The sequence below is a fragment of the Corvus moneduloides genome, chromosome 10, assembly GCF_009650955.1.
Source record: "Corvus moneduloides isolate bCorMon1 chromosome 10, bCorMon1.pri, whole genome shotgun sequence".
Classification (NCBI taxonomy): Eukaryota; Metazoa; Chordata; class Aves; order Passeriformes; family Corvidae; genus Corvus; species Corvus moneduloides.
In genome coordinates, this window is record NC_045485.1 from 26212559 (window position 1) to 26240317 (window position 27759).

The 27759-nt window shown below is 42.7% G+C and overlaps 1 protein-coding gene across 5 annotated transcripts; it reads right to left on the reverse strand.

Moving 5' to 3' along the window:
• SMC4 (structural maintenance of chromosomes 4) lies at positions 1-27731 on the reverse strand. 5 transcript variants are annotated; one of them, XM_032118889.1, is made up of 24 exons: positions 27616-27731; positions 25193-25383; positions 23922-24100; positions 23177-23368; positions 21354-21530; positions 11353-11517; positions 10759-10886; positions 10399-10539; positions 9548-9698; positions 9052-9216; positions 8057-8290; positions 7289-7474; positions 6696-6857; positions 6321-6546; positions 6144-6223; positions 5335-5487; positions 5103-5229; positions 4396-4585; positions 3743-3887; positions 2981-3154; positions 2349-2531; positions 1526-1758; positions 907-1090; positions 1-333 (listed from the first exon to the last, which is right to left on the reverse strand). In XM_032118889.1, the coding sequence occupies exons 2-24, from the start codon at positions 25347-25349 to the stop codon at positions 145-147; spliced, it is 3921 nt and encodes a 1306-aa protein (XP_031974780.1). In that variant the 5' UTR covers positions 25350-25383; positions 27616-27731; the 3' UTR covers positions 1-144. The 5 variants fall into 5 exon arrangements, with proteins under 5 accessions (XP_031974780.1, XP_031974781.1, XP_031974777.1 ...); XM_032118890.1 differs by having other exon boundaries at positions 23922-24097; positions 25193-25388; XM_032118886.1 differs by having other exon boundaries at positions 25193-25388.
• Between the last annotated feature and the right edge of the window lie 28 nt (positions 27732-27759).

Here is a 27759-nt window from a genome sequence, read left to right on the forward strand (position 1 = left end):
AGTGGAATTTGTTGAGGCTGGCTTTATATTAACAAGATCAAATTTTTACAAAGTTTAATCAAAATTTACAAAACAAAACAAAGTCTAAAATACAAAATAAGATCAGACAAAAAAGCAGCCACAGGGCTGGAAGTTGCTTCCTCCCTATTTTTGGGCTACGCTGCACCCAGCCATGCCAAGTTCCTCCAGTCCTTTCACAGCCAGGATTTTGGGGTTGGTGGCCACACTTTTGGTGGTGTTCTGGGTTTTATAGATCCCAATTAATCTGTCTGCAATCTCAAACATGTTGTTCCGCAGGGAGATGATGATGAACTGGGCATTTTTGGTTTGTTCCTGAAACAGAAGTGATTTATGTTAGTGCCCAGCATTCCCAAAAACTCTCTGTCCTGGCGTGGCACACAAAGCCAAGTTTAAAACTACAGCTGCAGGCAGGGAACTTTCAAGTGTTTCCCTAATCTGAAGTAGCTGCTCCTGATCTTTGCCACCCATTTCCAAAACCAGAAATAGTAAGTTACATTACTACAATAAACTAAGTTAATAATACTGAATGTTCAATGTTTAATTACCAGTCTGGTCTGGAGCCATGTAAGGGGTTTGCTTTGCTTAAATATGGTGAGGGCAGAAGTTGTAAAGGCATGAAAAAAAACCTAATTAAGCTATAGATCAAAGACACTGATGGGAATGACGTGGAAGTATGAATCCAAGGAACCTTGGGAAATCATGCAGACGTCAGTAACAGCTAACTGTGTATTCTGACAGTAGCTGATGGTTTTGGGGCAAGTTCTCAAGAGGAAGCAGTAAAACTCCAGCATCCCAGATTTTAAATCTGGCTGTAATTGTGAGGCCACTTTGTCCCTTCTGGAGGAGCAGGGACATCTCAGGAAGATGAAGCCCTGAGGAACTTACATAGATGTAAAATGCTACGATGGAGACGTTCTTGAAGTCGAGGGCGGCGTCGATCTCGTCCATGAAATACAGCGGGGTGGGTTTGTAGTGGTGAAGGGCAAACACCAGGGCCAGGGAGCTCAGGGTCTTCTCTCCTCCTGACAGGTTGAAGATCTTCTTCCAGCTTTTCTTGGGAGGCCGGACACTGGAACAAAGCAAGCGTGGGTGTGTCAGGAATTCTGATCTTTGCCTGAGCTTGGCCTGGGGTAACACGGGGCTGTTCCTGCAGCACCTCACCCCCACTGCTCACTGCCTTTCCCAGCTGAACTCCCAGTTAATGAATTTCCTCCTGGGAGCATTTATGACAGAACACTGCCATCATTCCCCAGGCAGAATGAAGAGACCTGGGAAATAAGAAGTGCTGGGAAATGAGTTCAGAGCTTTCCAACTGCTTTAGTTCCTGATTTCTCCAGGAGAAAGAAATGAATTTGAGAGCTAAAAAGTTGTGGTTTCTGTCACTATTTGCCCACACTGAGCCTGTCTTGGTTCACTGATGATCAATGAACATTTACTTTAAAAACAGGTTGAAAGAAGGACTATGATGATTAAAAATTAATAGAATATTAAGTATTTTGGAAACCTGAACATGATTCCCTCTGAGAAGGGATCCAGACTGTCCACAAGCTCCAGCTCAGCATCCCCTCCCAGCGTGAGCATCTGGTAGTTCTCCTTCAGCTTGTTGGTGATGACATTAAATCCTGCCATGAACTCATTCAGCCTCTGTTTCCTGAGCTTTTCAAAGGCCTGTCTGAATTTGTCCCTCTCGGTGGTGATGTCATCCAGTTCTCCCACATGCTTCAGGTACAGCTCTTCCTGCAGGGGAAAACAACCAGACCCAAGGGCACTTAGATGCAGCTGCCTCCTCAATTTAGAGTTTAAACCACTCTTCCTACCATTTGAACATTCCTTTTCCCCAGCTTGGCCAACAGCCCTCAAACAAAAACCCCAAATTACCTCTCTTTTCCTATCTCCACTGTTGAGGGAAAAAAACCCCAAACAAACTTGTGTTAAAATAAAAAATGTTTCATCTGTTGAATGGTTCACTGTTACTGGAGTGAGGAGAGAAAAAAATCTGGTATTGTGCATCTGTCTCAGCTGTGAAGACTCGACTCTATTAAATACACATTCCCAGGAGAATCACAGAATTTAGGTTGGAAAAGACTTCAAGATCCCAGAAAGTCGTTGTCACCTGACACCGACGGTGTGGAAGGCAAAAGGCACACGGGAGCTCCTAGAAACAACTTCCACCCTTGGCTAAGGACGAGCTGGTAACAACAGGAACAGGTCAATTCCAGGCTTCCACTGCAGCTTCCAAAGGAAGGAGGAGGAACGGGCCCCCTTCTCCTGGAATGCCCAGGCTGGGATCCCTCCCCCTCAGGGATTCTAGGGCCCTGGAGCTTTACCTTCTTCCTGTACTCGGCGATGGCGCCCAGGTTGGGGCGGAGCTCGTGGCGCTGCGCCTCCAGCAGCGCGATTCTCTTGCTGAGCACATCGGGCTCCTGCAGCGCCTGCAGCTCCTCCTCGCTCAGCGCCTGCAGCTCCTCGGGGGCTTCGCCCTCTATGGGGTGCAGGGATAACTTGGAGATCTGCAATGCAAAACCCACGTGGTGGAAAGCTTTAATCACGTGGAGCTGTTTCTAAAATGAGTTTTTCTGGGTTAGTACAGTGAAGTTTCCCATCTCCAAACACTCCAGGATTCTTCCCACAACTGCCTTTAAAATAGGATGTGAAAAAGACAATAAATAGCCCTTTATCCTATCATCCTGTTCCTGCATAAACACCAATAAGCTGTGATCTGAAGAGGAATTTTCTCCCAAATTCTCTGTTTTCTAAGGGGATGCTAATGAGATCCACAGAGAAGCTGTGGCTGCCCCTGGATCCCTGAAAGTGTCCAAGGCCAGGACAGGGCTTGGAGCAGCCTGGGATAGTGGAAGGTGTCCCTGAGGGTGGAACTGAAGGAGCTTTAAGGTCCCTCCCAACCCAAACCATTCCACAATCCCCTGATTTAAGTTTTAGGAACTAAACCATTTCCTACCTCTTTTTGCCAGTATTTAACCTTTGCCTGGTGGGTGGAAATGTGGCTGTCAATTTGTTCCATTTTCAGCTTGATGCTCAGAGCTTCACTTTGAAGCGTATGTTCAGCATCCTGAATAGTTTTCATCTCCTGGAGTAAATTTTTCTGCTCCTCCTGCACTGCTGGCAAAGCTTCCTGAAGAGAAAAATGGAAAATGCCCCAGAAAAGGGCATTAATCAATCACTTACAAAAATGTTGCCCCTTTTTTGGGTGATAAGTCTGTTTTCACTTAATTTACTCACAGCTATTAATGGAAACAAAGAAATATTCTCGGATTTATAACTGATCCCTGAATTCTGGAATGACTGAGAAAATGCTGCAGTTTGTACTTTCATCCCAGATCTGGATCAAACAGGTCCTACACTCATTTTTAGCTAATTAGAGAAAGACATCAAATCTCAGATTTATTTGGAAGAATTTCAGCCGTCCTGGTTTTCCCTCTCTCACAGAAATCTAGATGGGAAACTAAAATCCCACATAACTGGAAAAATTTTATGGTTAAGCAACTAATTTTAAACCCAGCAATTTCTTTGGGGAAACCTGGCGTAAGTTTTTTCCTAAACTGAGCCAGGATAAATTTCCAGGTGAGTGTAAAAACATGAAAATACACCATTGCTGTGGCCTGGTTGCTCTGCAGAGAGAAGGGGCTATCAGTGGGATCCAAGGAGGGTTTAACTCCTCTCCCTGATTTCCCTGGAGCCCAGAGTGGTCCCCAGGACTCACCTCAGCCTGCCTGCGCTCGTTCATCACCTCGCTGGCTTTGTCCTCCAGCGTTGTCAGCTCTGCTGTCAACTTTTTCATTTCCATCTCGTTTTCTTCCAGCTCCTTCTCCGTGCGCTGCAGAGCCTCCTCGGATTTCTTCAGGTTCCTGCCCAGGGACAGGGATCTTTGTGTACCTCACACGAGGCAAATGGGACAGAAAATAATCCAGGAGCACAGTCTCACTGACAACAAGGAGGAAGTGCTTGTTTAGGCACCAACTCCCACGCTCCAGAGGTATCCAAGGAAAACAAAGTTGTCTTCCCCAGTAGCCAGACCTCACTAAATGACTTAATTTGTTCTTGCAGAGTTTGGAATCTCTATGGATTGGTGAGCTCCCATAAAAAATAGACCCCATTTTATTTCCTGACAGCCCTCCTAATAAAATCAATCCCTTCAGATTTGAAGTGCTCCAGCACATCCAATCCAGTGCTATTTTGGACTTTATTCTGAATATTGAAGTTTAGGCAATATTAGACAAATAGTTCAGGGAAATAATAGAGAAATGCTGATTAAATGTGACTTTTAAACTATTAGAAACTACAAAATTTGAGTTCCCTTTCCCTGCTGAGACACTGAGTAAGTGCAGCTCCAGCCTGGAGCTCCCTGTGCTGTACCTGTCTGCAGTCCTGGCTGCCACCTGGGCCTTGGTGATGGCTGAGGAACATTCATCCATTTCCTTGTCAATCTTATCAATTTTGTCCTGCTGTGCCTTCAGTTTCTGGTTGTTGGTGTCCATGATGAGCTTGTGCAGTCGTTTCACCTCCTCTTCCATCTTCGCGGCTTTCTCAGCCACGCGCTCGTAATCTGTCCATGGGAAAGGGGAGTTACGGGCACTGTGCCGGCCTGGGACTGCTCATGGACATCAAGGTTGAAGGGGTAAAGTGATGGAAGTGATTCCAGATTAAGCTCTGCTCTATTCCTCTATTGAGAAGTGCACATATTCTCTATGCTGTGGCAAATGATGAGTAAACTGTGACAAAAAATACACCCAACTTCTTTCTGCCACTGCTCTACCAAAGCTCTCCTGCTGTAAAAAGCACTCAGCATGGATTAGTTAATGTACACAGAGTACTTAAATACATGAGGTGGTGCAGTAGGAGCTATTCTGAGCTCATTCTTTGCTTTTAATTAATTGGAAGATGCTCAAAAGTTAAATTTTAAGAACTGGTCAGCAATGTTTGTTTCTTTTATCCCTCTTAGGAAAATGAGGTCCCAAACCAAGACATGGAACTGAAGCCCAAACCCAAACCCATTCCTCCCTCTATTAGTAAAGAAGCATTACTACAGTTTTACTCTCTGATCCCCTCTCCACAAAATGCACCTTTTTTATAACCATCAAGGACTTTTTCCAACTCCCTCTGTTTGGTTTTGTCTGGAGCAGCAGCAGCGACATTGGCTTCGAGTTCCTTGATTTGGTTTCTGAGATACATTTCTTGTTCAGAAAAACCCTGCAGAGAACACAAAACTGGGCTGGAATCTTGTCCTTGGAAAGCTCCTTGACACCAGCCAGGCCTGTGTGGGGCTGAGGCTGGGAAGTGCTCAGGAATTCTCACCTGGATACTAGCTGTGAATTTCTCCGAGGTGTTACTCATTTCCCGAATGTCCTGCTGCAGTTTCCTTATGGCTTCTTCAAGCTGGGCTTTCTCCTCCTCACACTGCATGGCTCTTTTGGAATCCCTCTGCAGCTGGGACTCCATTTTGCTGATCTACACAGAATGAGAGCATTATTTACTGGTGTCACCACGACAAAACCAAACCAGGGCTCATCCCTGTGCTCAACAGCTCTTAAAACACAGGGGAGAGTGCAGTAAAAACTTCAGCTTGGGGAGTTTGAGTGCTGGGAACGTCAGCTCTGCCAGTGAGAAACAAGAGGAGCAGCTCCAGATTAAAAGCTAAATGGAATTCAGAAGGAAAAGCAAACGGTCCCCTGATATGCCAAAATGATGTCCAAGCTATCACTGTGAGACTAAATTAAATAATGGGCTGGGCTGTGAACAAACTGAATCCCAGAATCCCTGAGGCTGGAAAAGCCCTCCAGGATCAGAGTCCAAGCTGTGCCCAATGCCCACCTTGTCCCCAGCCCAGAGCACCAAGAGCCACCTCCAGGCCTTCCTTGGGCACTTCCAGGGATGGGGACTCCAAACCTCCCTGGGCAGCCCCTGCCCAGGACAACCCTTTTATCCCTGATGCACTTCAGAGCATTATAACCTCTGCTAACATTGGGAATTTGGATTTGGAACCCCTTGTTAATTCTCTTCCATCCCAGATTGCTCCTGCTCACGCTGCTTTGAAAGGCACATGTGTGTAAGAACTGTCCAAACGAAGGAATTCTGCTGGAATTCCATTTCCATTACGTACTAACCTCTTCTTCCGAGATATCAACCACAACTGAGGAGCCCATTCTGCCTTTCATGACTTTTCTCCCGCCACCAGTCATGGTTCCTACAGAAAAAGGGATGAAAAGAGGTCAGAGAACTCCTTGGGCTGCAATATCATCCACTAAGTGCTTCCAGTGGAGCTCCAGGTGGTGCTGCAGTACCTGACACCTCGATGATTTGTCCTTGCAGGGTTACCACTCGCCATCTTTTCTCCTTTTGGAATGCTATCCTGGTGGCTTCTTCCAGGTTTTTGGCCACCAGAGTGTCCCTGAGAGCAAAGTAAAACGCCAGGCGAACCTTGGCGTCCTCCACCTTCACCAGGTCAAAGAGCCGCGGGGTGTTCTCAGGAGTTGAGATTTTCTGCATTTTGTTTTCCCACACAGCCATCTACAGCCACAAAGGAAAGAAAGAAACGAATCTTTAGGATAAAAGCTGAGGTCACTCCATTATTCTATAGGATGTTAAAGCTTTAAAAGAAATGTCATTAGACTGCAAGTAAAAGTAAAATAATTTGTTTTCCGAAGGGTGGGACTCACCTTGTCCAGGGCTATGAAAGTGGCAACTCCAATGCCTCCTGCCTTCAGGAAGTTCACACAGGCCTGGGCAGTGTCAATGGTGTCCACAACAATGTGGTCCAAGGCTCCACACGACGAGGAAATGGCCACGTCGTACTTGTCATCGATGGCTCCCAGGTCTCCCTGAGGATTGAGGGATGAGGTGGAAACACTGATTAGTTGGCACCTGAGCTGCTCTTGGAGTTCTGTCCTTTCCCAATAAACCCATGCATGCACTTTTTAAGATCTCCACACACTGAATAAACTAATTTTTCTGAAGCAGAGATAATTCTCCTTGGACAAAAGATTGCAGAATACAAAACCAGCACTTTTACATTTACGCTGACGTGCAACAGGAGTGAAAAACTCAGGTCTGAATTTTCAGAACTTTAAACCAACATTGCTTGGAAAGAACTGAAAAATGTTTTCTTTTACAGCAAGTCCACAGGATTTACAGCTCTCCTCTCTAAACTCCTACTGCCAGGGAAGTGAGGCATCCCACACTTCAGCACAGGAACACCACTGAGCTCCTCTAAAGTTTAACACTAAAAGTGTGACAGCCTTCTAAAATTTACCAGTCTTCCATAGAGCCCAGGAATATTCCCACATTTCTTCTGCTGGAGCAGAGCCTCGAGCACTTTTCCTCGACTGCGACTTTGTGCTAAAGAACTTTTGGCTTCTTCTACTTTTCGGCGCAGGTTTCGCACGAGATCCTTGGTCCCAGATTCTTCTCTTTCCAGCTTCTCCAGGGCATTCTCTTTCTGGGGGTTCAAAGAAAGACATTGGCTCAGCCTCCCAAAAACTACTCGATTCAGGGGGTCTTCAATGCATGGCTTTGTTCTTTGGGGAATGATTGAGGAGCAAGAAATGAAATTCAAAGAATCCCAGACTGGTTTGGGTTGGGAGGGACATTAAAGCTCTGCCGGTGCCATCCCTGCCATGGGCAGGGGCACTTTCCACCGTCCCAGGCTGCTCCAAGCCCCAATGTCCAGCCTGGCCTTGGACACTGCCAGGGATCCAGGGGCAGCCCCAGCTGCTCTGGGCACCCTGTGCCAGGGCCTCAGCACGCTGCAGAAGGCTCAGGAATCCAGCCATGCCTCAGTGTGAAATTCAATCTATTCCCTTGCAAGGATATGTAGGATTTAATTTAAGTCAACATTGGCTTAACAAAGTAAGTTTAAAATCAAATATTTGCTTCACCAGCAAACTGAGTATCAGAAAACAGCTTTTCAATATTCTTTTAGAGGAGATGGGTTATGGTTTATTTTCACCACAATTATTGCTAAAGAGTGAGCCTTTGATTTGTGTGTGACTCAAAATGAAATGGGAAAGTCAAGTCTCACCTCCTTGAGCTGCTGCTCAGCCTGGGGTAATTTTGCAGAGATGTCTCTGATGGAAGCTTTCCTTTCCTTCAGGATGCTTGAGGTGCTGTCCAGGGCCTCCTGTGCCTGGCTGAGCCGAGCCAGAGCAGAGTTGTACCTGCTCAGGTACAGCTCCAGCTCCGACTGCGCTATTTCCATGCTGGAGCGGGCCTCGGTCACCTCCTTGCTGAACTCCATCAGCTCCTTCTCCTTGCCCTGCAAAAAATCCCAGGGTACAGCTCAGCCCATCGGCTGGGCAAAGGGGAAAGAGAAAATGGGATGTGCTTTTACAGCCCTGGCAGAAGGAAACACTTCTGTTCTCTGGGAGAACCAGTGTTCCTTCATTAATGAACATGAATGGATGGGAATTAAACAAGGCTTTTCTTCATTTTAAGAGCTTCAAGGAGTTATCACAGAGCATTTCCATACAAGCTTTGTGTCATTTTCTCAAAGGTGGGAGGAGCCCTACACATGGAGCTACACTACAGCTCAAATGGAGAATCCACGTTTTCAAGGCCAGAAAATAACCCTGCAAATTTACAGGATAAATTTCCACCCTCCAGGTGTTCAGGGGCTGAACAGCAGCAACCAACAACCACCAAGTGTTAAAGGAGTTCTCCATTAACTCACAGACACATCAGAGCTGTGGGAAAGGCTGGGAACAGACCATTCCAGGATATCTTTATTTATTTAAGCAACATACTAGCTTCAATGTTTCGATGGGAGAACATGAGAGTGTATTATTTAAAATAAATCTATGAACGAGCTACAGGATGATGCTTGAACATTCTAAAAGCAGCCAAGACGGATTTAGCTGTAATTATTAATTTAACATTGATTTCCCACTGAGGCTCCTCTGAACTGCCACAAGGAACAGGGGAATTGTCACTAAATGGCATTTTAGAAGTGTCTGGTGCTGGTTTCCTTCAGAAGAGTGAAGTTACTACAGCAGGTGGGTAATTCCTGCCTGTCCAAACCTCTTTTTCCTTCTGAATTCCCTTGGTCTCCTCCTGCAGGCTGGCCAGGACCTGCCTGAGCTTGGCCTCCTCCTTCTCCTTGGCCTTTGCCAGCAGCTCCCTCTTGGCCGTGGCGTCCTCAATGGCTTTGGCACTCGTGGAGGGGACGTTCTTCAGCTCCTCCACCTGCACCAGGAAAGGACTTTGAACTTCCTCTCCCACTGGGACAACAGAATTCCTGAATCCCTAAGTCCCCCCCTCGATCCAAAGACATCACAACAGCTGGCAATGACTAAATGCATGACACAGATCCATGAATTAACTCCATTAATGGAGTCATCACTGCAGTGATTATTTTGCAAACAAAATCTCAGGCTGATTTAATGACTTAAAACATCTGATTAAAACAATTTAAACCCCATTTTTCCACCTTCTTTGTTGCAATTGGTGCCCTTTGCATTTTCTCCCACAAATAACTGCACTCTTCCAAGCCAATCCAGCTGATCCATCCCACTACCTTTTCCTTGTCCTTTTGAAGCTGCTTCTCCAGTTTTTTAGCCTTGCTCTTGGCATGTTTGAGATTCTCCCTCACTTTCACATCTTGCAAATCCAACTGAGTGAATTTTTCTTTATTTTCCTCTATGAACTTTGTGATTTTATTGAATTTCCTGAAGGGAAAAAGAAAAAAAGAATGATTTCATACAGTATAAAAATAATGCCAGTGGAGCTTGGCTCAATAAGTCAACATAAAGAGTTTAAACCAATATCACGCAGTTTTTGTGATGAACAACATCCAATATTTACAATATGCACAGTATTTTCCCTGGAAAAATGATGGTCCATCAAAAAAAGATCAACTACCCAAGCAATATCAAACATCTTTTCAGAAATTTTCATTTTTTTCTTGACAGAATTGATAATTCCCATCTCTCCCCAGTAATTCCCTGAGGATGAGCAGGTCAATATTGCAGCTGGATTTGGGATCAGCACCCGGGCAAAGCAATTTTAAAGAAACACAATTTATGCAGAAATGATTCATGAGAAAACCAGAAAAAAATTCCAAATCCATGCCCCTAAGGACTAGGGTTGCAAATCTAAAAATCATCTCCCAATTATTTTTTTGTACAGTCAATATGAAGAAATATTTAAAATGCATTAGGAAAGATCAGACATTTTCTTATTGTAATTGAGAATCTTACCCAGAACCAAATCAAACCAACGTGAATATTTGCTTTAATTTATTTTTGTGCATTAATTTAAATGCATTTTTGTATATTTAGATGTACCAGAAGTGACTCTACTATCAGATAATTTAAATTTTTGGTGGGAACCATGTAAAACAGCACCACACATCCCTGAAGTACTCACTTCTCAAGTTCTTTCAAAGCTTTTTTCTTGGTTTTTGTTTCCTCGGCAAGATTACTGCTTTTCTCATTAATACTTTTAGTTTCTTCACTAATTTTCTCTTTCTGCATTTCCAGGTCATTTATTCGTTTCTTCAGGTCATGGCTAGGAAATAAACCAAGAATAAACCCTCACTTTTCGCCATCTTCATAATGAATCTCTATTTCCAATCTTCAGTGTAACAACAGGATTATGTAAGGTATCAAAAGGTAACAATAATTTCAAGTTAAGAAAGGCAAAATATTTCTAATTCGAGATGCTGAGGCAAAGTTTAACAGCACCCCCACCACATTAAAGCCAACCCAAACCCTGAGAATTACTTACATATAATACTGACAGATCTTATTCTTTTCCTTAAATATTTTGTTTTCCAAGCAAAGGAACTCAATGGCTTTATTCTTGTCCTCTTCCAAGGCTTCTTTTTCTTTCTCCACCATTTTAACTCGATTTAACTGGAGAAAACAGAGGGGCAGAGCTGAGGCAGGGCCAGCACTACAGGAGGAAACCGTGAGGAGAAAATCCCAACCCTTTGTAGGACACGAGTCCTCTGGAAAACGGTGATCAGGAATTACCTCTGCAAGGCAATTTTATGGTGATTTTCTCTATCTCAACCTTCTGACTGGCCATATTAAATTTAATTCCTACAACTGACCCCTTTTAATTTAATTCCTACAACTGCAGGTCTTTTGTTTCTCTTTAAAACGAGTCTGCCACAGGATTTACCTAGGACACACCAAGGAAAAAGAACTTTGATTTTATTTAGAGCTTTTTTTAGTCCTTTTAGCACTTAATGCATCAATCAAACGTTACAAAAGCAAGCTGTGCAGCAGTAATTCTGGGTAGTTTAAATTCTCCTCAGAGAGCTGTGTGTGAACAATCCTGGATTTGTTTAGGATGCCCCAGGAGGTGCAGCCTCACCTTCTCCCCCCTGCGCTCGTTGAGGAGCTCCACTCTGCGGCACAGGGTCTGGATGGGCTCCTTGAGCCGTGCAGATCCAATCAAATCCTCCAGATATTCCAGCATCCCTTCATCGTGCTCCGTCTGCCCTTTGGGCTTCATCATGGAAATCTGCTCCACCTCCCCCTTGGGAAACAAAAGTTGGGTGGTTCTGTTCTTAATAGGGGTTTTTTTCTGGGGTGGGGAAAGTATTCTGGAAAAAAAAAATCTATGGAATGAGTACGAGACATTATAAAAAAAAAAGAATAAAATAAGGCAGCAATCAAACCTATTCAAACTGGAACATCACACAATCATTAAGGTTGGAAAAGACCTCCACGATCAAGTCCAACCTTCACATTTATTTGGGAAAACAAAGATCAGAATCAAAGGGAATTTCCTCCAAGGTGGTGACAACTCTCCTGGAGCCACCCTTCAGGTCTGACCATTCCTTCATTCTCTAAAGATTCAAAATGTGTTTCCCCAACCTAAAAAAAGAAGATGAGAATAAAGCAAGCCCTCTAAGTCCCTGAAGGGTCTCTTCAGAAACAGAAAGTCCATAAAATCCTGGCTGATGGATGAACTGGAATTGTAATTCGTTTAATTGAGGCTTCCTTGGTGGAGAAAGAAAAGGACTCTTTAGGTATGAGGGTTATTTTGTGTAATTTCCCTTTATGTACAGCATTAATTTTAAGCGATATAGGTGATATTAAAAATAATTAGATTTTTAAAAATAAGATTTAGAAAGCATTAAACAGAGGCAGAGACAAGGACAGTTTGTGTTACTGTTGCAGGTCTGACAACACAAAAAACCCCAACCCAACTCCTCCTTTTATTTCTTGCACATCTCAAAAAGCCAAACAATCAGTTTGTGAATAACTGCTGCTAGATTATATAAAATCCCAATTACCCATTTGCTCCCTCACCACAGAAGTGTGGTTTCTCTCCCCAAAACTGCCTGTCAGCCCATGGGGGAGGAAACTGTGCAACCTCCTAAAATCCTCTGGGATTGTCAGAAGTCTTTTTCCTTCTTGCATTAAAGCATTTCCTCTGTTTACGTCCATGGAAAAACAATCACAGGAAAGGTTTAACTCAATGCTGATCAGGACTGAGAAGTTTCTACACTGGGTTTACACCCCTCATGGTCAGTGTTGTAAATCACAAACCTACCCTGGATTTAACAGGGAAAAATGGGAATTATGGACAAGCAAGGAATGAATCAATTTTTTATTATTTGGCTAAATACAATTAACCATGTCTAAGAAAGATGATGGTGCAGTTGTGGGGTTTCTCTGTAGCTCACTAAGGTGAATATTTACATTATTTTCTTGTTGAGGGTAAAAATAAAAATATTTAGGAATTAGTAATTAAATTGTAAGAGTACAAAGTATTATTTAATATTTATCCCATTTATTAAGATAATAAAGAAATCTGTTTAGTCCACCCCAGTTTTAAGAAATAAAAAGGTTTCCAGCTGTTTTAATTGATAAAGGAGAGTGAAAAGCTTGTACCTGCTCTTCTTGACAATGATTAACAGAGCAAACAGATTTTACAACTCTGCATTGTTAAAACTCAATTTTAAGTGTTTCCTAATTATTTACCAGTGCTCACTACCTGACCCATTATTTGAATTATGAATTTGAAACCCCCAAACATCCTTGCTCTTTCTGTATTTTGAAATCCCCTGATGTTCTGAAAGTGAAACCAAGGCAGGGCAGGCAGACATTTGTTGAGCAATGAGGGGAACGAGCTCGGGCAGCTTCTCAGAGCTGGCACCCCTACCTTTGCCAAGGCTCCCACCAGAACCCCTGGAAATCTCCAATTCCTCCCCTCAGTTGTCTCCCGCTGGCTCAGGGATTCAGGAGAGGGAGCAATGTGTAAAATAAAAAGGAAATGCAGGCTGTGCTCAGACAATCAAAATGGATGTCAACACTCAGCCATGGGCAATGCCAACAAGGAACCAAACCCCCCACACAAAGGAAAAAATTCCTGGAAAAAACAGCCTCAGATCTGTCCTGGAGAAGCTCCAGGGTGACTGAACTGTGACCTTCCAGTGCCTGAAGGAGCTACAGGAAAGATGGAAAGAGACTGTTTACAAGGGATGGAGTGCCAGGACACAAGGAACAGCTTCCCACTGGCAGAGGGCAGGGCTGGATGGGATATTGGGAAGGAATTGTTCCCTGGGAGGGTGGGCAGGCCCTGGCACAGGGTGCCCAGAGCAGCTGTGGCTGCCCCTGGATCCCTGGCAGTGCCCAAGGCCAGGCTGGACACTGGGGCTGGGAGCAGCCTGAGACAGTGGGATAGTGGAAGGTGTCCCTGCCCATGGCAGGGGGTGGAATTGGATGCAATTTAAGGTCCCTTCCCACCCAAACCATCCTGTGATTCCATGTTTCCACACCCACCAAGCCCTTTGGGAAGATTCTACACTCAGTGCAAGAGCTCTAAATGGAATTAAAAACCAAATTTCAGCTTCTGCAGCATGAAGCCTTCCACATCCATGTGGATCCATAGGGATGCAGGTATAGCACGAGTTCGAGGTGTACCATGCACACACATCCCAGTACCAGTTCCCACAGAATTCCTCAGGGTAGTTATCAGGGAACAAGCACTGGGAATCCTACAACACAACCATCTGGGGAAACATTTCCAAGCAATCAGCTGAGCCCTGGGGCAAATCAGGACAAACCTGGTTTGACACCAGGCTGTAAAATAAGGGAAGAGCCCTTCTCAGCTGGATGTGGCTCCTCTAGCGAAAAGCATGAGGAATAAATTCCAGCAATTTGGAACCTGTTCAACTCTGCACAGCTGAATAATTCACAGCTGGGATGTTTAAGATACTTCCTCAATTTAAGAATTTAAATTTCTATTGTACCTAAGTAAAGAAGAAAAGCTTTAGAAGCAGTTTCAGGACTGGCAACACCAGCAGCAGGTTCCATCACTGGTCTAAAATTCTGAACTTGCCCACAACCCCTGTTCTCTAAAAGCAGAAAAACACAGCTGAGCAGCTTAGAACAGCTCTAACCTGACTTTATCCAGTGTTTCCTGACACAAAAGGACTGGAATTTTAAACAAGGTTATCAAACTGCTTGATAAAGGGAAGGTCTGACTTACTCATGAGGCTTTTTCTGCAACTCTTACACTGGTCTAGAAACAAGATCTTATAGCAGTAACTCCCATTTATTGCACTGTGTTCCAGAACCTTCCTTGCCCTTTGGGAGTGGGTCTTGTTTTCCAGAGCTATGGAGTGTGAATGGCACGAAGTGCTAATCCCAGCAGGGACATGGCCCAGCCTCCAGTGGTGTAACTGGGGGTGTGGGGCATTTGTGCCCTGCACATGGTGCTTAACAGGAATGAGGGAGTTTCAGGATACAGCCACCATATTCCATCCCAAAATTCTGGTGTGAAAGAGGCAGGGATGGCAAAAAGTCTCTGGCATTGAAAAATTACTGACAGCAACCTGAGAACTCTTCATGAACAGCAAACAACATATTTTGGGTTGCAAGGGACCTTAAAGGGGACCTTGCACTGTCCCAGGGTGCTCCAAGCCCCATCAAACCTGGCCTTGGACACTTCCCAGGATGGGGCAGCCACAGCTTCTCTGGGAATTCCATCCCAGCCCCATCCATCCCACCCTCACAGCCAAGAACTGCTTTGGGAAGGCAGCACCTCGAGCACCCTGAGTTTTGTCTAAACTGTCACTACAGCATTCCCAGAGCTCTTTGTTAATGTCCCACAGAATAAATACAAGCACCAAGGACATAAAAACAGTTTCCCAGGATTTTGGATCGTCACTTAATTGCTGCTGTCTTAAGCTCAGCTTTAGAATCCAGTGCTGAGAACCTTGGGACAGCTTGGAATGCAGTAGCCGGGAGTGCACTGTGCTCTGGGGAGGAGCTATGGGGAGTCTGGGTGGTTTCTGAGGGGAATTTTGTGGTGCAGTCGTGGTGGTTTAGGTTTTGGAGGGTTTTTTTTAGGGGAGCTCTTCACCACTACTCAAACATGGAGTAATGTGACATCTGACTGAAGTGAAAATCACAGTTGTGCTCAGGAAAAACGGCTTTAGAGAAAAGACTCTGTAGAAAATGCAAAATTATAGATAAGAAAAACCTTCCCTGGGCTGGGGACCAGTCAAACCAGGTAATTTCGTTTCAAAATCCCATTAAACCACCAGAAAATTTCATGCATGACAACTGTCACTATGATACTTAGTATTTTTAAGAATATTTGGTATTAAGACAATTTTTTAAAATTCAGAACAATATTTTAGTAGTTTCACTGTAGTAGCAGCATATTTTTATAATATACAAAGTTTTGAGGCTTTTTAAACCCCCATAAATGAAGTTTTCTTATTGAGACCAAAATCTTTGAGCCTCAGCAAACTTTACTGTAATCCAATCACACCACCTTTTACAGCTCAATTCCAATAATTTTACTTCAATATGTACATTCAATTTGCTTACTAGAGTGATTACATAAATTAGTTTGCAACTATATGGCATTACATAAATGAAATGGGTTTAAGTGATATCCGAATGCAGTGATCAGGATATCATTTAATTTATGAAGCATCACAAGATGCAGGGATATTTGTGATGAAATAGTACTACAAATGCAGTACTACAAATTAAATGTAAGCAGTGTTTGTAGTTATAAAAGCCACCTTAACTCACACTTTTGCAGAGGATTAGAGCAGCCAGAGCCAAAACCTGCTATTTTTTTGTCCAAATGACAAAACCTCATCTTAATCAATGCAAATTACAACCCAATTTCAATTATTTTCTTAATTTTTAACATGGAATATGAGACAAAAGTGACCCAGCACAGGGCAAACTTCTCTTAAAAGGCCATGTTATATTTTAATCTGTTTTCCAGAGCACAGCAACATTTCAATTCTCTCCAACACTGAAGGAGCATGAACAGATTTTGCAAGAGCTTCTACAGGAGCTGAAAACGCCTCAGCATCATGAGGAGCAAAGCCAGAAGGACACAAGGACACCAGGTTTGCTTGAAGGAAAACCACATTAAAACAGCTGGAATGTTTATTATAAACCTGTTTTTCTAGGGACTTAAAAGAGAAAATCCAGTACTAATTCCTGTTTTTCCTTTAGTTCTTTACCCCAACTCCTGCAAACAGAGTAGAAGCAGCACTACTATGAAGTTACTACACCTGAGGTTCAGCTTTTTGCTCATTCGGCTCCAGTTCCACCTGTATGACACAACTTGGAACTGCTGCAGAAGTCAAGGGGCAGTAAAATCTAGAGAAAAAGTAGCCTGGATGTTGTGTAATTTTGTTTTCTCACTACATTTTTATTTCCTGGCCATTTTGTGCCATCAATTACTTGATAACAAGGCACCAAAAGTGCATTTTGCTCTTAAGAAAGCCTTTAGGCAGCAAAATGAGGCAAGTGTCTCCCTTTCCCTGCCTGCAACTTCCTCTGTTTTCACCCTCTCTCCCATATCTCAATTTTTAGATTTTTCTTTTATGTGCTCACACTTGGCTTTGGGGCTTTTTCCCCACTTTACCACAAGGGTAGCTCTCACTTTTTAAACAGGAGTACAGTAAGGAATGGCAAAAATAAGTCCTACATTTCTGTATCTTCAATTTATTTTGAGCCATACTCCCATCTCACAAAGCTTTGCCCATGAATTCCAATTCTGCATCCGTGTATTTTGGAAGCTATGTATGGAGAGAGCCAACATTCCCATAACCTCATTATTCTCCTGCTGTAATACAGCTCTTGTAGGCTACAACAGATAGTTTTGGGATTTTTTTTTTCCTGTTATTCCATGACATTGTTGTTATTATTTAACGCTTGCAGTCCTATCTCATTTTTACCCTTCAATTTTATCACGTAGTGAATACACAGGAGGGAAAAAAGCACCAAAAACTCAACTTCATGCTCTGCCTTCCCAGGTAAGATCAGTGGGAAACAAAGTCAAATAAAAAATAAATGTACATATTAAAATCCACAATGTCACCACTGCCCAGGGATGAGGAAAAACTCAGAATGAGCCTTTATACAAAATTCAGCTGTTTGCACAAAATTACAAATCTGCATTCTGGAAATAATTCTAGAGGTTTTAAGGACATTGCTGTGTTTAACATAAGAGCACAGAGTGAGTGCAAATCTAGAGTCACGTTGGAATTTAAATCAGGAATTAGCAAACCCAACCTGCAATGTTTGATTTGTCATTGGTGTGTTCTAAAGAAACCATTCAATTACCACTCATTTTCTCTTCCCATTTTTCCATGTTTTTCTGCAGCATTTCCTACAGGAACAACCCTCTCTTCACCTCCAATGCTGGCAGCAGAGTTTTTTAATAATCCCATTTATAATCCCATTTATAGCCTCAGCTCCAATGTCCCATCAGGAGCACAGACCTCAACAATTGGGAATTTCTGGTTTATCTCAAAGGGGAAGAAAATCTCTCCCTCATTTCCTCCCCACTCCCCTGGAAGTGACTCCCACGTTGTTTCCACACATGAGCAGGTAAAAAACCTGACAGAATTTCCTTTCTGGCAACCTCATCTTGCCACAGGATAAGACTGAACTCCAATCAGTTACAAAATACACCCAAATAAAATCTCTGCAGTTGTTTATACCTGCTTATGATTACAGGAGAGTATTTTAATTAAGTCTATCAAACATATATACAAGTGAAATACCACAGTAATTAGTACAAAATTGACTTAAAGCAGTTTCAATTTGTTTGTAGGATTCTGAAATAAATTAAAATCAACTCAGAAGTTTGCTGCTGTGAATACAGAATGAATTCTGCAATATTTACGTGCAAAGGGGCTGGCTGGGGGTTACCTGGGGAGCTCCACTTTGCCTTCCCACCTTTTCTGGTGACCCTGCTCCTCTTACCTTGCCCATCCCAGAGGTGGCCATAGCCTCTGCTCCCAAATATTCCCCCCTGCACTTCCAAACCTGACATTCCCTCAAATGCTCCCATTTCTTTCATCATTCCTTAGAGGAAACCAGGCAGGAGGAAGAGGCTGAGGTTTTTTAACCTTTCACAGGAGTCACTACAGAGAACAGCACAAATACTTACTCTGAGTTTGTCAGCCTGGGCAGAGCAGGGTTCCAAGGCTTTCAGTGAAAGCTAAATAATTTTATTTGTTGTTCTTTACACCTCTACAAGTTCCTGGAATGGGAGCAGTAGGTGTGGAAGACAGAAAAGCAGCAGCAAGGTGCCAGATTTTCCACCAAACACTCTTTTTTAAGTGACAAGATGCACTTTTTCCTGTTGCAGTTTCAGGTTCTGGCAAGCTCATTAAAAATGCATCAAATTTATAATAATTTTAAATATTAATTATTATAGTAATGCAAAATAGTTGTTTATTCCTGAAGTACTGAAAGCACAGGGCAATTTACTAAAAATGTGCAGTATGGAGTGTTGCGAGTTAAGGATCACAGAAGTGACAAACTCCTGTTCTGTGCTGGCAACATCCCATTGGATCCAGAAGAATTCTGAAATCAGATTTATTTCAATTTGCAAGTTCAGGCACAGAATTTGTAATTTTTCTAGAACTACTCAATTACTCTCACATTTTCTGTTTTTCCACAGGTGTTCTTTTGTAATGGTATTCACAGAAGTCAGCAGTTTGCTTTTAATATTTTCAGTTTGGCATCAGCAGAAATACCTCAGTCAAAACTCAGCTCTCAAATTTTACCCTAAAAAAGCACCAAAATCAGCAGAAAAACATTGCAAAATAGGGGGCGAAAGGGGGAAAAAGAAAGCAAAAAAACCTTAAGCAGTCTTCTAAAAAGCAAATATTTTCCATCGAGTAATGGTAGTTATGTTAGCAAGATAAAATCAAAGCTCTAAAGGTGTTGTTACTACATGTAGGACATGTTCCCCTACAACATTTTCTTTAGTACTAACAGTGAATTCCATCACCCACCCAAACCAGCATTTGATAATCCTTAATTAATATTTTTATCCAAAATGAAATATTTCAACCACACCCTATTGATATAGTGAAAAATCAGAGACTTACTACTTATTTTGAATGAGAAATACTTGGTTAAACTTAGTTTAATTAAACTCTTAGTTTTGCTATTTAAAAAAAAAAAGAGAAAAAGCCAAATAAACCTGTTATTTATCCCTTCAATTTTAAATAATTTGGAAAACATTAGGGAGAAAAAAAGGCAATCTTTGTGATAACAATCCACAGCCTTAGATGGTCTTATTTGCTTCTAGCTATAAATTTTAGGATTTGGGGGTTGAAGTTCTGCTGTCATTCTGTGGAAAATATTGCTGCATTTCCCAAGTGGAAATACTCAGCTTTGGACTGTCAGGTCAGTGGATTTCACTTTAAAAAGGCAAAGAGAAAGGCCCTGCTCTCAGTCAGAAGGGCTAAAAAAACCAGAAAATCCCAGTGCAGTTTCTGAGACAAAGCCTGGTGGGATGAAAGAAAAAAATTATGGTGGGAAAACACTGGTTTGTGCCTTAATATTGGCACTACTTCGCCTTATTTCCCTTTGTAGGGTGGAAAGCCTGAAACTGCAGCTTTTAGGAAAAAAGGGGTGCTCTCCTCATTGAAACAATTTGTGGGAGAAGAAAACAAATCCCATTTGGGGGCAAAAAATACAAAATCAATTAATAAATAATTCCAAATGTTCCCTTCCCCTGCTCCCAGTGTTCTCCAACACTGAACTTTGGGTATCTCTGCCCCCAGCATTTCCACCCTGCTTCATCTTTCACTTTACATTTCTTCCTTCTGGAAATTTTGGCAAAATGAGATTTGAGAACAACTGTATGGAAAAAAGGGTGTATTTACTCCAAGTTGTTTTCTTGGAGGTGCTTCCCGCTCCATCTTGAATCAGAAAACACAGGAATAAAGTGCTGGGAGGAAATAATTAATTGGCATGGAGACCTGCAAACAGAGATATCCTCTTTTTGTGGGTGTAGCTGTAAAAAAGGACCGCACAGAAAGCCTGGAGGAAGTGAAGCAAGCACAGCCACCCAGCTACACGTTTTTATATATATTTTGGGTCTTTTCAGAGGGGAACTGGAAGCTCCTTTGACAGAAACAGGCCTAAAATAAACTCTATTAAAACATTTCAGGCCTTGGGAAGCTCCCACTGATCACTGATTTCTAGGCTATGATTCTCCAGAGTAGATTTGGGACTTGTTAGGAATTACAAGTAATGGCTGAAATAGTTATTTAATGGAATTAATATTTAAATACTTGTAAATCAATTTACATTTCAATTGGCATGTAGCAAAATTCTCATTATTTAAAAGCTAGAAAAAAATAAATGTTTTCCCCTTCAGTCTGTCTTTAAAACAGCAAACAGAAGCAAGTGTCAGAATTTGAAGGTCAAATGTGAATATAAACGATATTATATTGACAAATTGTGATTATTTTTACAGTATGGGTTGTGTTAAAACTGCTGTTAAAAGCAGAGGCTGAATTGGTTATAAACCTGCTGTTTCTGGAGCTGTTAAACAAGTGTAAACAACAAACACAATTCAGGCGATTTTTCTTGCACTTTTTTATGCACAGTTCATTTTTCCACACTCCCTTCTCAGTAAAACCATGCCATAGGAGAGCTGCAGACAACAGTAGATGAAACAATTAAACAATTAAAATTTAAACTCCTATTGACACCATTTAGCTAAAAGTACACCCCAGCTGCTGAGTCTCTGCCACGCTGAAGCAGCACAATAATATTGGGGTTGAAGGTTTATTTTACACGCCAATATTTACGTGCTGCTAGGGCGGAACGAGCACAACTCCTCCAGTCAGGATCACAATTCCCTCATGGAAAAAGGGACATCAGGGTCCCCAACTGCTTCTCTGCCTTCAATTTCTACAGCAGCAAATAATGATTTGCACCTTGAGCAGAGCATGCAAACCATGATGTGCTGCTACAGCACTTCAAGGCCTCCAAGGCAAGATGTCAAACCTGCATTTTTTAGAGTTTTAACTGGAAATACAACTTTCAAATCGGTTTTATTCACACACCAACCTGTAAAATTAAGAACCTGTTATGATCCAGATCAATTCCATGGCTTCGGAGAAGCATCCCAACATCTCTGAATGTCTTTTTCTTGCCATTGATGTAGTAGTTGGAAGAATTGTCTCTATAGGCAGTTCTGGAGACACAGAATTTGCTGTCAGGAATGACTTCGTAATCATCTCCTTCCTGCTTTGAGGAAACACAAAGCCAGAGAAACAATTACTGTAGCTGTGTATTTACCTCCTATTTCACAATTAAGTAGATAAGTTTTATCATGATCTGGTTTTATCATGGACTCTGAATTGTAGAAGTGGGAGCTGCATCTCTCAAAAAAAGAGAAAAACAAAACAAAAAGATCCTTTGAGAAGTGGACAAAAAATAACCCTGAATTGTTTCAACTGAATTGCCTTCATCTGATGCCTTTCCCACCTCTAGTATCAGCTACTGCTTTGAAAATGCTGCATGTATTCCCTTTGAAATGCCAAAGGTTCCAGGGGCTGTGCTGTCCCCCAGCCTGGGCTGTGACTCTGGGAAGCCCTGAGGGACTGCAGAGCTCTCTGCATCTGCAGCTCGTCTTCTCCAGAGCTGCTTTCAGCTCAGCAGCTCCAAAGAGAAACTGCACAAGATAAAAAAGCCAAACATTAAAGATGTGACAAATGTGACATCAGCAGCTTCAAAAGAGAGCTTCCATTTACCTCCAGAGCAGCAGCCAAAATAAAGCTGGTGCCAGGCTTTAAGAAGTTAAAACTTGCCCAGATTAACCCCCAAAAGCTCTCAAATTGCTCTCTGGTACATACAGAGGGGTTTTAAATCAAACTCAGCTTCTGGATGTTAACACAAAATAAAAAAAACCTTTTTTTTAAATTAAAGAGATGAATTTTTGAATCTGGTTATTACAAATATAAAAAGAAAAAAAATAAATGTCTTTTCAAACAGTTCCTAAAAAAAAGGCTAGAAATGCTGCCACTTTATTACCACCATTTTTGAAATTTCAGTGTACACTTCCCACTTTTTTGGTTGACCCTAAATTTAAAAGTTTGGATGTGTGCACAGAAAAGAAATTTAAATTAAGGGAAATAAATTCTTTGTACCACAATTGTAATAAATCAACAAAAAAGTGCTAAGGTTTTTATCAATATACAAAGCAGCAAGCAAAATAAATATTTTTTAAATTTGCCAACACTTTTTATTTCATTCAAACAAAATATCAGCTTCAAAAAAATGTAGTAGTAAAATGTGGGGTCCAGAATTTTTGCTGAAAAATCTGTTATAAAATTGCAGGCATGTTTACAGTACATAAAGTGTAAATAAGTTTCAGATTAATTATATATTTTTCTAAATTTAGATAACCTAAAATAATTTCTAGTTGGTTTGAAAAGTTTTGCTTAAATAGGTTTTATTTCTTAATACACGTTTGTGTTATACATTTAAGAATATATAACATGTCCAAACATAGACTTATAAATTTTTATTTCATTCTTTTAATTGCAGAAATAAGTTTTATGTACTTGAGGTAAATGAGATTACAAATCTAAAACGACTTCTTCTTAAAATGATTATTAGAAATTTCTAAACTGTTTTAAAACAGACATATACCACATATTAGTCTTGCAGCAAATAAAAAAAGAATCCTTACTAATATTTTAAGAGCTGCGCTACTCAACAGAGGATTTTTTAAAGTTAATTAACACTGATGGTTTATATCCCAAAGGTAAACGAATCATGTTATGAAGTTTTCCCCAGCTCCAACTAAAATAAGCAAATATTAAAAGTTTTTCAGATCCTTAAAGGAAAAACCCAGGCTCCCCTGTTGTGCCCGGAATCATACATACCTTGTCAGTGATCTTTTGGAAGTGAACTTCCACAGAACAGCTCTGGATGTCCTTGTGCTCATCAGAATTATGGATCAGCACCGAGAGTTTTTTGGATCTGATTTTTTGGGCTCGATAGCCAAATACAAAAAGCAGGGAATCAATGATATTGGATTTGCCACTGCCATTTGGCCCGATAATGCATGAAAAACGCTGCACAGAGAAGGGGAAAAAAGTGATATTCAAAGGGAAATAAATCCTGCTCAGTGTCCATCACCCATTTAAAACACAATTATTCCTCGTGCATGCAAGTGTTTGAGAGCTCAGCTTTTGTAGCCAAAGGTAAAAGTGAATAAAAGCCTTACACCTCAGCTCAGCTTTCCCAGCTGAACTGGGTTAACCCAAAGCATTGCACTTCGCAGGCTTCACAAGCAAAGTTTCATGCTCAGCCACGTAAGTCTCTTGTGGGCACTCAAAAATATTCTCTTTCTTCAAACACAGCCCTAAAAGTTCTCCAGCAAACGAAATCAAGAGAAAAGTGAGCTTTTCTAAGCTGCGCTGACAAATTAAAATTGCACAGCATTGGAAAGTTGCACTTAACTGTTTTCTCTACTGAATTTAGAATATTACTATCAAAATATTTCTAAACTTTAAATATCTTTTCAGTTATTTTGAGGTCAGCTTAGATGAAAATGCAGGAAGGAATAATAGCACCCAGTGAAGCCTTACCTTCAGTTCAAAACTACTTGAGGTAAAAGAAAGATACCTTGTGAAAAGGTCCCAGAGTTTGCTCCCCTGCATAGGATTTGAAGTTCTGGTTTACAATGTGAGTGATCATGAGCCGAGGAGCACCAGGTTCACTGGTCATTGCTGGCAGTGGGGGAGGAGGGATGCTACCCAAAATCTCTTCTAAACTTCGATTATCCACCACCTCATCTGAGGCTGCTAAAACCCATCCAAATAAGCAGAAAGATAAAAAAAAAAAAAAAAGAACTGTAAGCTCTCGATGATTTGACACCTTTTAAAATGTTCAACCGAAAAAGCAAACATCACTTCTGTCTGAATCAAAGCTACATTTTGGCCTGTAATTATTAGCATGAGCTGAGTGGAATTAAAATTCTTTCCACAAACAAAATGTTTTTTAAGAGCTACTTAAGATATCCCATCGCTGGGTTTGTTCTTTCATTATGTAATTCTTATTCCAACACACTTTAACAGGCCCCCTGCAATTCCAACAGCTCCAACCATCACAATAAATCTGCAAATCTGAAGCAGGCAAAGCCTTTGTAATTAATAAGTGCAAAGCCACATTTCAGGCGTGCTCCAGAGTCACTGTACAAGATTTGGGGATCTCTGCACGAGGCTCTGAAAGCTGCAATGACAGCACGGCTGCTCTGCAAAGACAGGAAGTTTGTTACGAAAACAAACTGGCCCCCTGGATATCAGCAGAGCAGCTTTTCCCCAGGCACCAGCAATTCCTTCTTCCAACAGGCAGCAGTTTCTGCCACCTATTTCAATGTATTCATCTATTTGTCAAATACCTGCCTTTAAGAACTGCACATCTAGCTCCCTAAAAAGTCACACAGCTCCTGGTTTTTCAGATTTTTTCTGCGAAAGCTCAACTGAAGGAACTCAAGAAAATACACTGCTTCATGAAAAAGAAAGTCAAATCATTTTAAGAGTTAAGTAAATAAACTTGACATTTATTCCATTCCAAGAAATCCCATACCATTGGCTGCCTATAAATTTGAAAAATCCTGCTGTTGTACCACAATCTTAAATACAATGTTCCAGATCAGGGCCCCGAAATAGGCTTTAATAGGAGAAAGTCTACAAATTGCTTTTGCACTTGTACTGGGCCAAACCCTGTAATGCTCTGCAAGCCTTCTGACCATTTAAAAAGCAATTCAAATTTGTCAGGGGTTTCAGCATTACATTGTAAAAGGGAAAGGAGCAAATCCCATCTTGGAAGAGTTGGAAAATTCAAGTTGCTGCTAAGGAGGCTCAATCAGCACCACACAGCCAGAGCAGACCTACCTTGGGGAGGTTCTTTGCCAGGCTCCCTGGTGCCTTCATTTTCCACTTCCATGTCACTGGAGGATTCCTCCAAGGGCTCCCTGCCCTTTCCATGGGCTGCAGTGGAGGTTTTGGTGCTCTTGCCTGGCACGGTCCCTGTTGGCTGCTCCCCTTCCATTCCAAGCAATCAAACTACTGAAGGGCTCTATCTCCTTTGCTAACACAAACAAGAAAACCCCGTGATCTCAGCACTGAGCTACAACACCCCAAGGAATTTACCTACACCTCTGCCCAGATGTTTGACTCATTTAGAAACTTAAGACTGGAGATTTTTAGAAGACAAAAATCCAAATTTGAAACAAAATATCGAGGTTAGCTTCATCATGATATATTTTAAGATACATCACTCCCCAAAACGAGGGGCTGAGCCTAACCTGTTTTAACAGCATGGATCTACCTGCTGCCAACTCGTGTGGACACGTTCAGGGCAGTGACTTTGCTCACTGAAAGCCACCGTGGTGCTGGAGGCAAAAGAGTTAAAGACACATTGAATAACAAACCGAGGAGCCACATGTCTCTACTCTCCTGGAAGAGCTCGTTATATTTCCGACCCGACACTCATTTTACTTTCAATAATCCGTGCTAAATATTTGTATTTAGAGAAGATTGATAAACAGATAGAGAAACAAAAGACCTGCGTAATTATAGCAAAGACTTGACTCTTAAATAATCTAAATCAACACACTCTGCTCATAAAATACAACACAACCCCTCCTGCCAGCATTCAGCATTTCACAGAGAAAGCAAAACGAAATACCTTCATCTAGCTGGGATGTTAAAGCGATCTGAGCAAGGACGAGCATTACAAATGCCATCAGCTAGCACTTCAGCACAGCTCCCCAAACGGGTGGAGAGAAAGCACCCGATGAGAAGAAAAGACGAGTGAGGAGCGAAACTCTCCCCAAAGAGTTGAAATCGCAGCAAGTGGCGAAGTGAGTTCCCAGAAAAACAGACATGAGAAAGTTTACTTCTCACAAGATAAAAAACTGACGTGGTTAGAAAGTCATCTTACAATTGGTGCCAATCATTTGACGTTTTCAGACCTACCCCCAACCCACACTCTCATGAGAGTCCTTCATTTGGGACAATGGGGGAGGGGGGAAATGAGACACAGAACTCATTTTCAGGCAATTTGAGTCTATGCCCCCGTTCAGAAGTGTTCCGCAATGGCTGTCTCAGACAATTACAGCCTCTCAAAGCACATTTATTTATTATTTTTTTTTCCAAACTGCTCCACTCCAACAGAATTGTGCAATATAGACCTATTTACCTTCCCAACCCTTCCCCCCCTCGGATACTTCACCAGAATGAACAAGCCGAACTACTTGACCTCAGCTTTCATAGCGGGATAAATCAGTTGCCACATAGTCTCTAACAAATTTAACAAATTCGTGCCCAGCCCCTCCCCCGAGCCAGCTCGAAGGTGTTTGGTGCAAGCATCTCTCCTGCCAAGCGCCGTTTTCCTTACGGGGATGGCGAAAAAGGAGCCAGAGACGGACAGAAAAGCTTCCTTATTAACAGCCGCTTAAATCTGATAGCGACGAGCCCTGTCAGTGACAAATCTGGGGCTTTTTTAAAGCCTAAGGAGCCCGACTGCACCCATGTCACGCTCTTTCCAAGTCACAGAATCCCAGAATATTCCGAGTTGGAAGGGACCATCGAGTCCAACTCTTTTAAGTGAATGGCCAATCGCTAAGAGCTTTCTTGGCATTTTTCTCCCATCCTTCAACCATCAAAGCAGCAGGCAGAGCCGGGGCTAGGAAGGTCCCTGCTCTAAGCAGATTAAAATCGGGTCTCTCTTCTACCCAAACGCGTCCCTGAACTTCCCCGTCCTCCGCGGATCTCGGAGCCGCGGTCCCCGGAGGTCCCTAAGGGCACAGCGGGAACCTTGGGCTGCACAGCCCCTCTGTGACCCCTCCTCAAACCCTGTGCCGACAGCAGCCGGGACGGACCCGCCGTGCCTGGAGCCCTCGGAGGGACAGCCCGGGGAGACGCGCTGTCGCCGCTTTTGCTCCCTCCGGGCGAGGAGGGAAGTGGGAAAAGAAGGCGCGGGGCAGAACCCGCCATCCCCTCGGCAACCTTCACCTTCCCCCTCACCACCCCCTATCTCCCCTCTCAGCACCCTCTGTCTCCCCTCAACACCTCCAGCCTTTCCGCTCGGCACCTTCCCTTCAACACCCCCTGTCTCCTCATTAGCACCTTCCCCTCAAAAGTCCTTTTCTCCCCCTCAACACTCCCAGCATCTCTTTTCTCCCCATCAGCACCACCCCCTCAGCACCCCATGCCCGGGGCAGCCCCCTGAGGGCACCTCCTCCGCCGCGAAGCCCCCCCAACCCCACCGCCCGGAGGCGAGCCACCATCGCTTTCTCCCGCCGAGCTCGTACCTGCTCGTCCCGGCGGCTCCCTGCCCCGGCGAGGCGGCGGCAGCGCGGGCGGCTCCAGCTGCTGTAGAAGCTCGGCCGCTTCCACACTCGAAAATGGCGCCGAAACAGCGAACTCGAACCGAAATTCGTTAGAAAAGCGCGGGG

Bases quoted from the DNA above. Each gene is read 5' to 3' on its own strand.
- SMC4 (XM_032118889.1), bottom strand. From the start codon at position 25,349: ATGGAAGGGGAGCAGCCAACAGGGACCGTGCCAGGCAAGAGCACCAAA. The intron at 5,488-6,143 runs GTTAGTACGTAA...CATTCTGTGTAG, and splicing joins TTGATATCTCGGAAGAAGAG to ATCAGCAAAATGGAGTCCCA. The intron at 1,091-1,525 runs GTTTCCAAAATA...GCTTTGTTCCAG, and splicing joins TCAGAGGGAATCATGTTCAG to TGTCCGGCCTCCCAAGAAAA.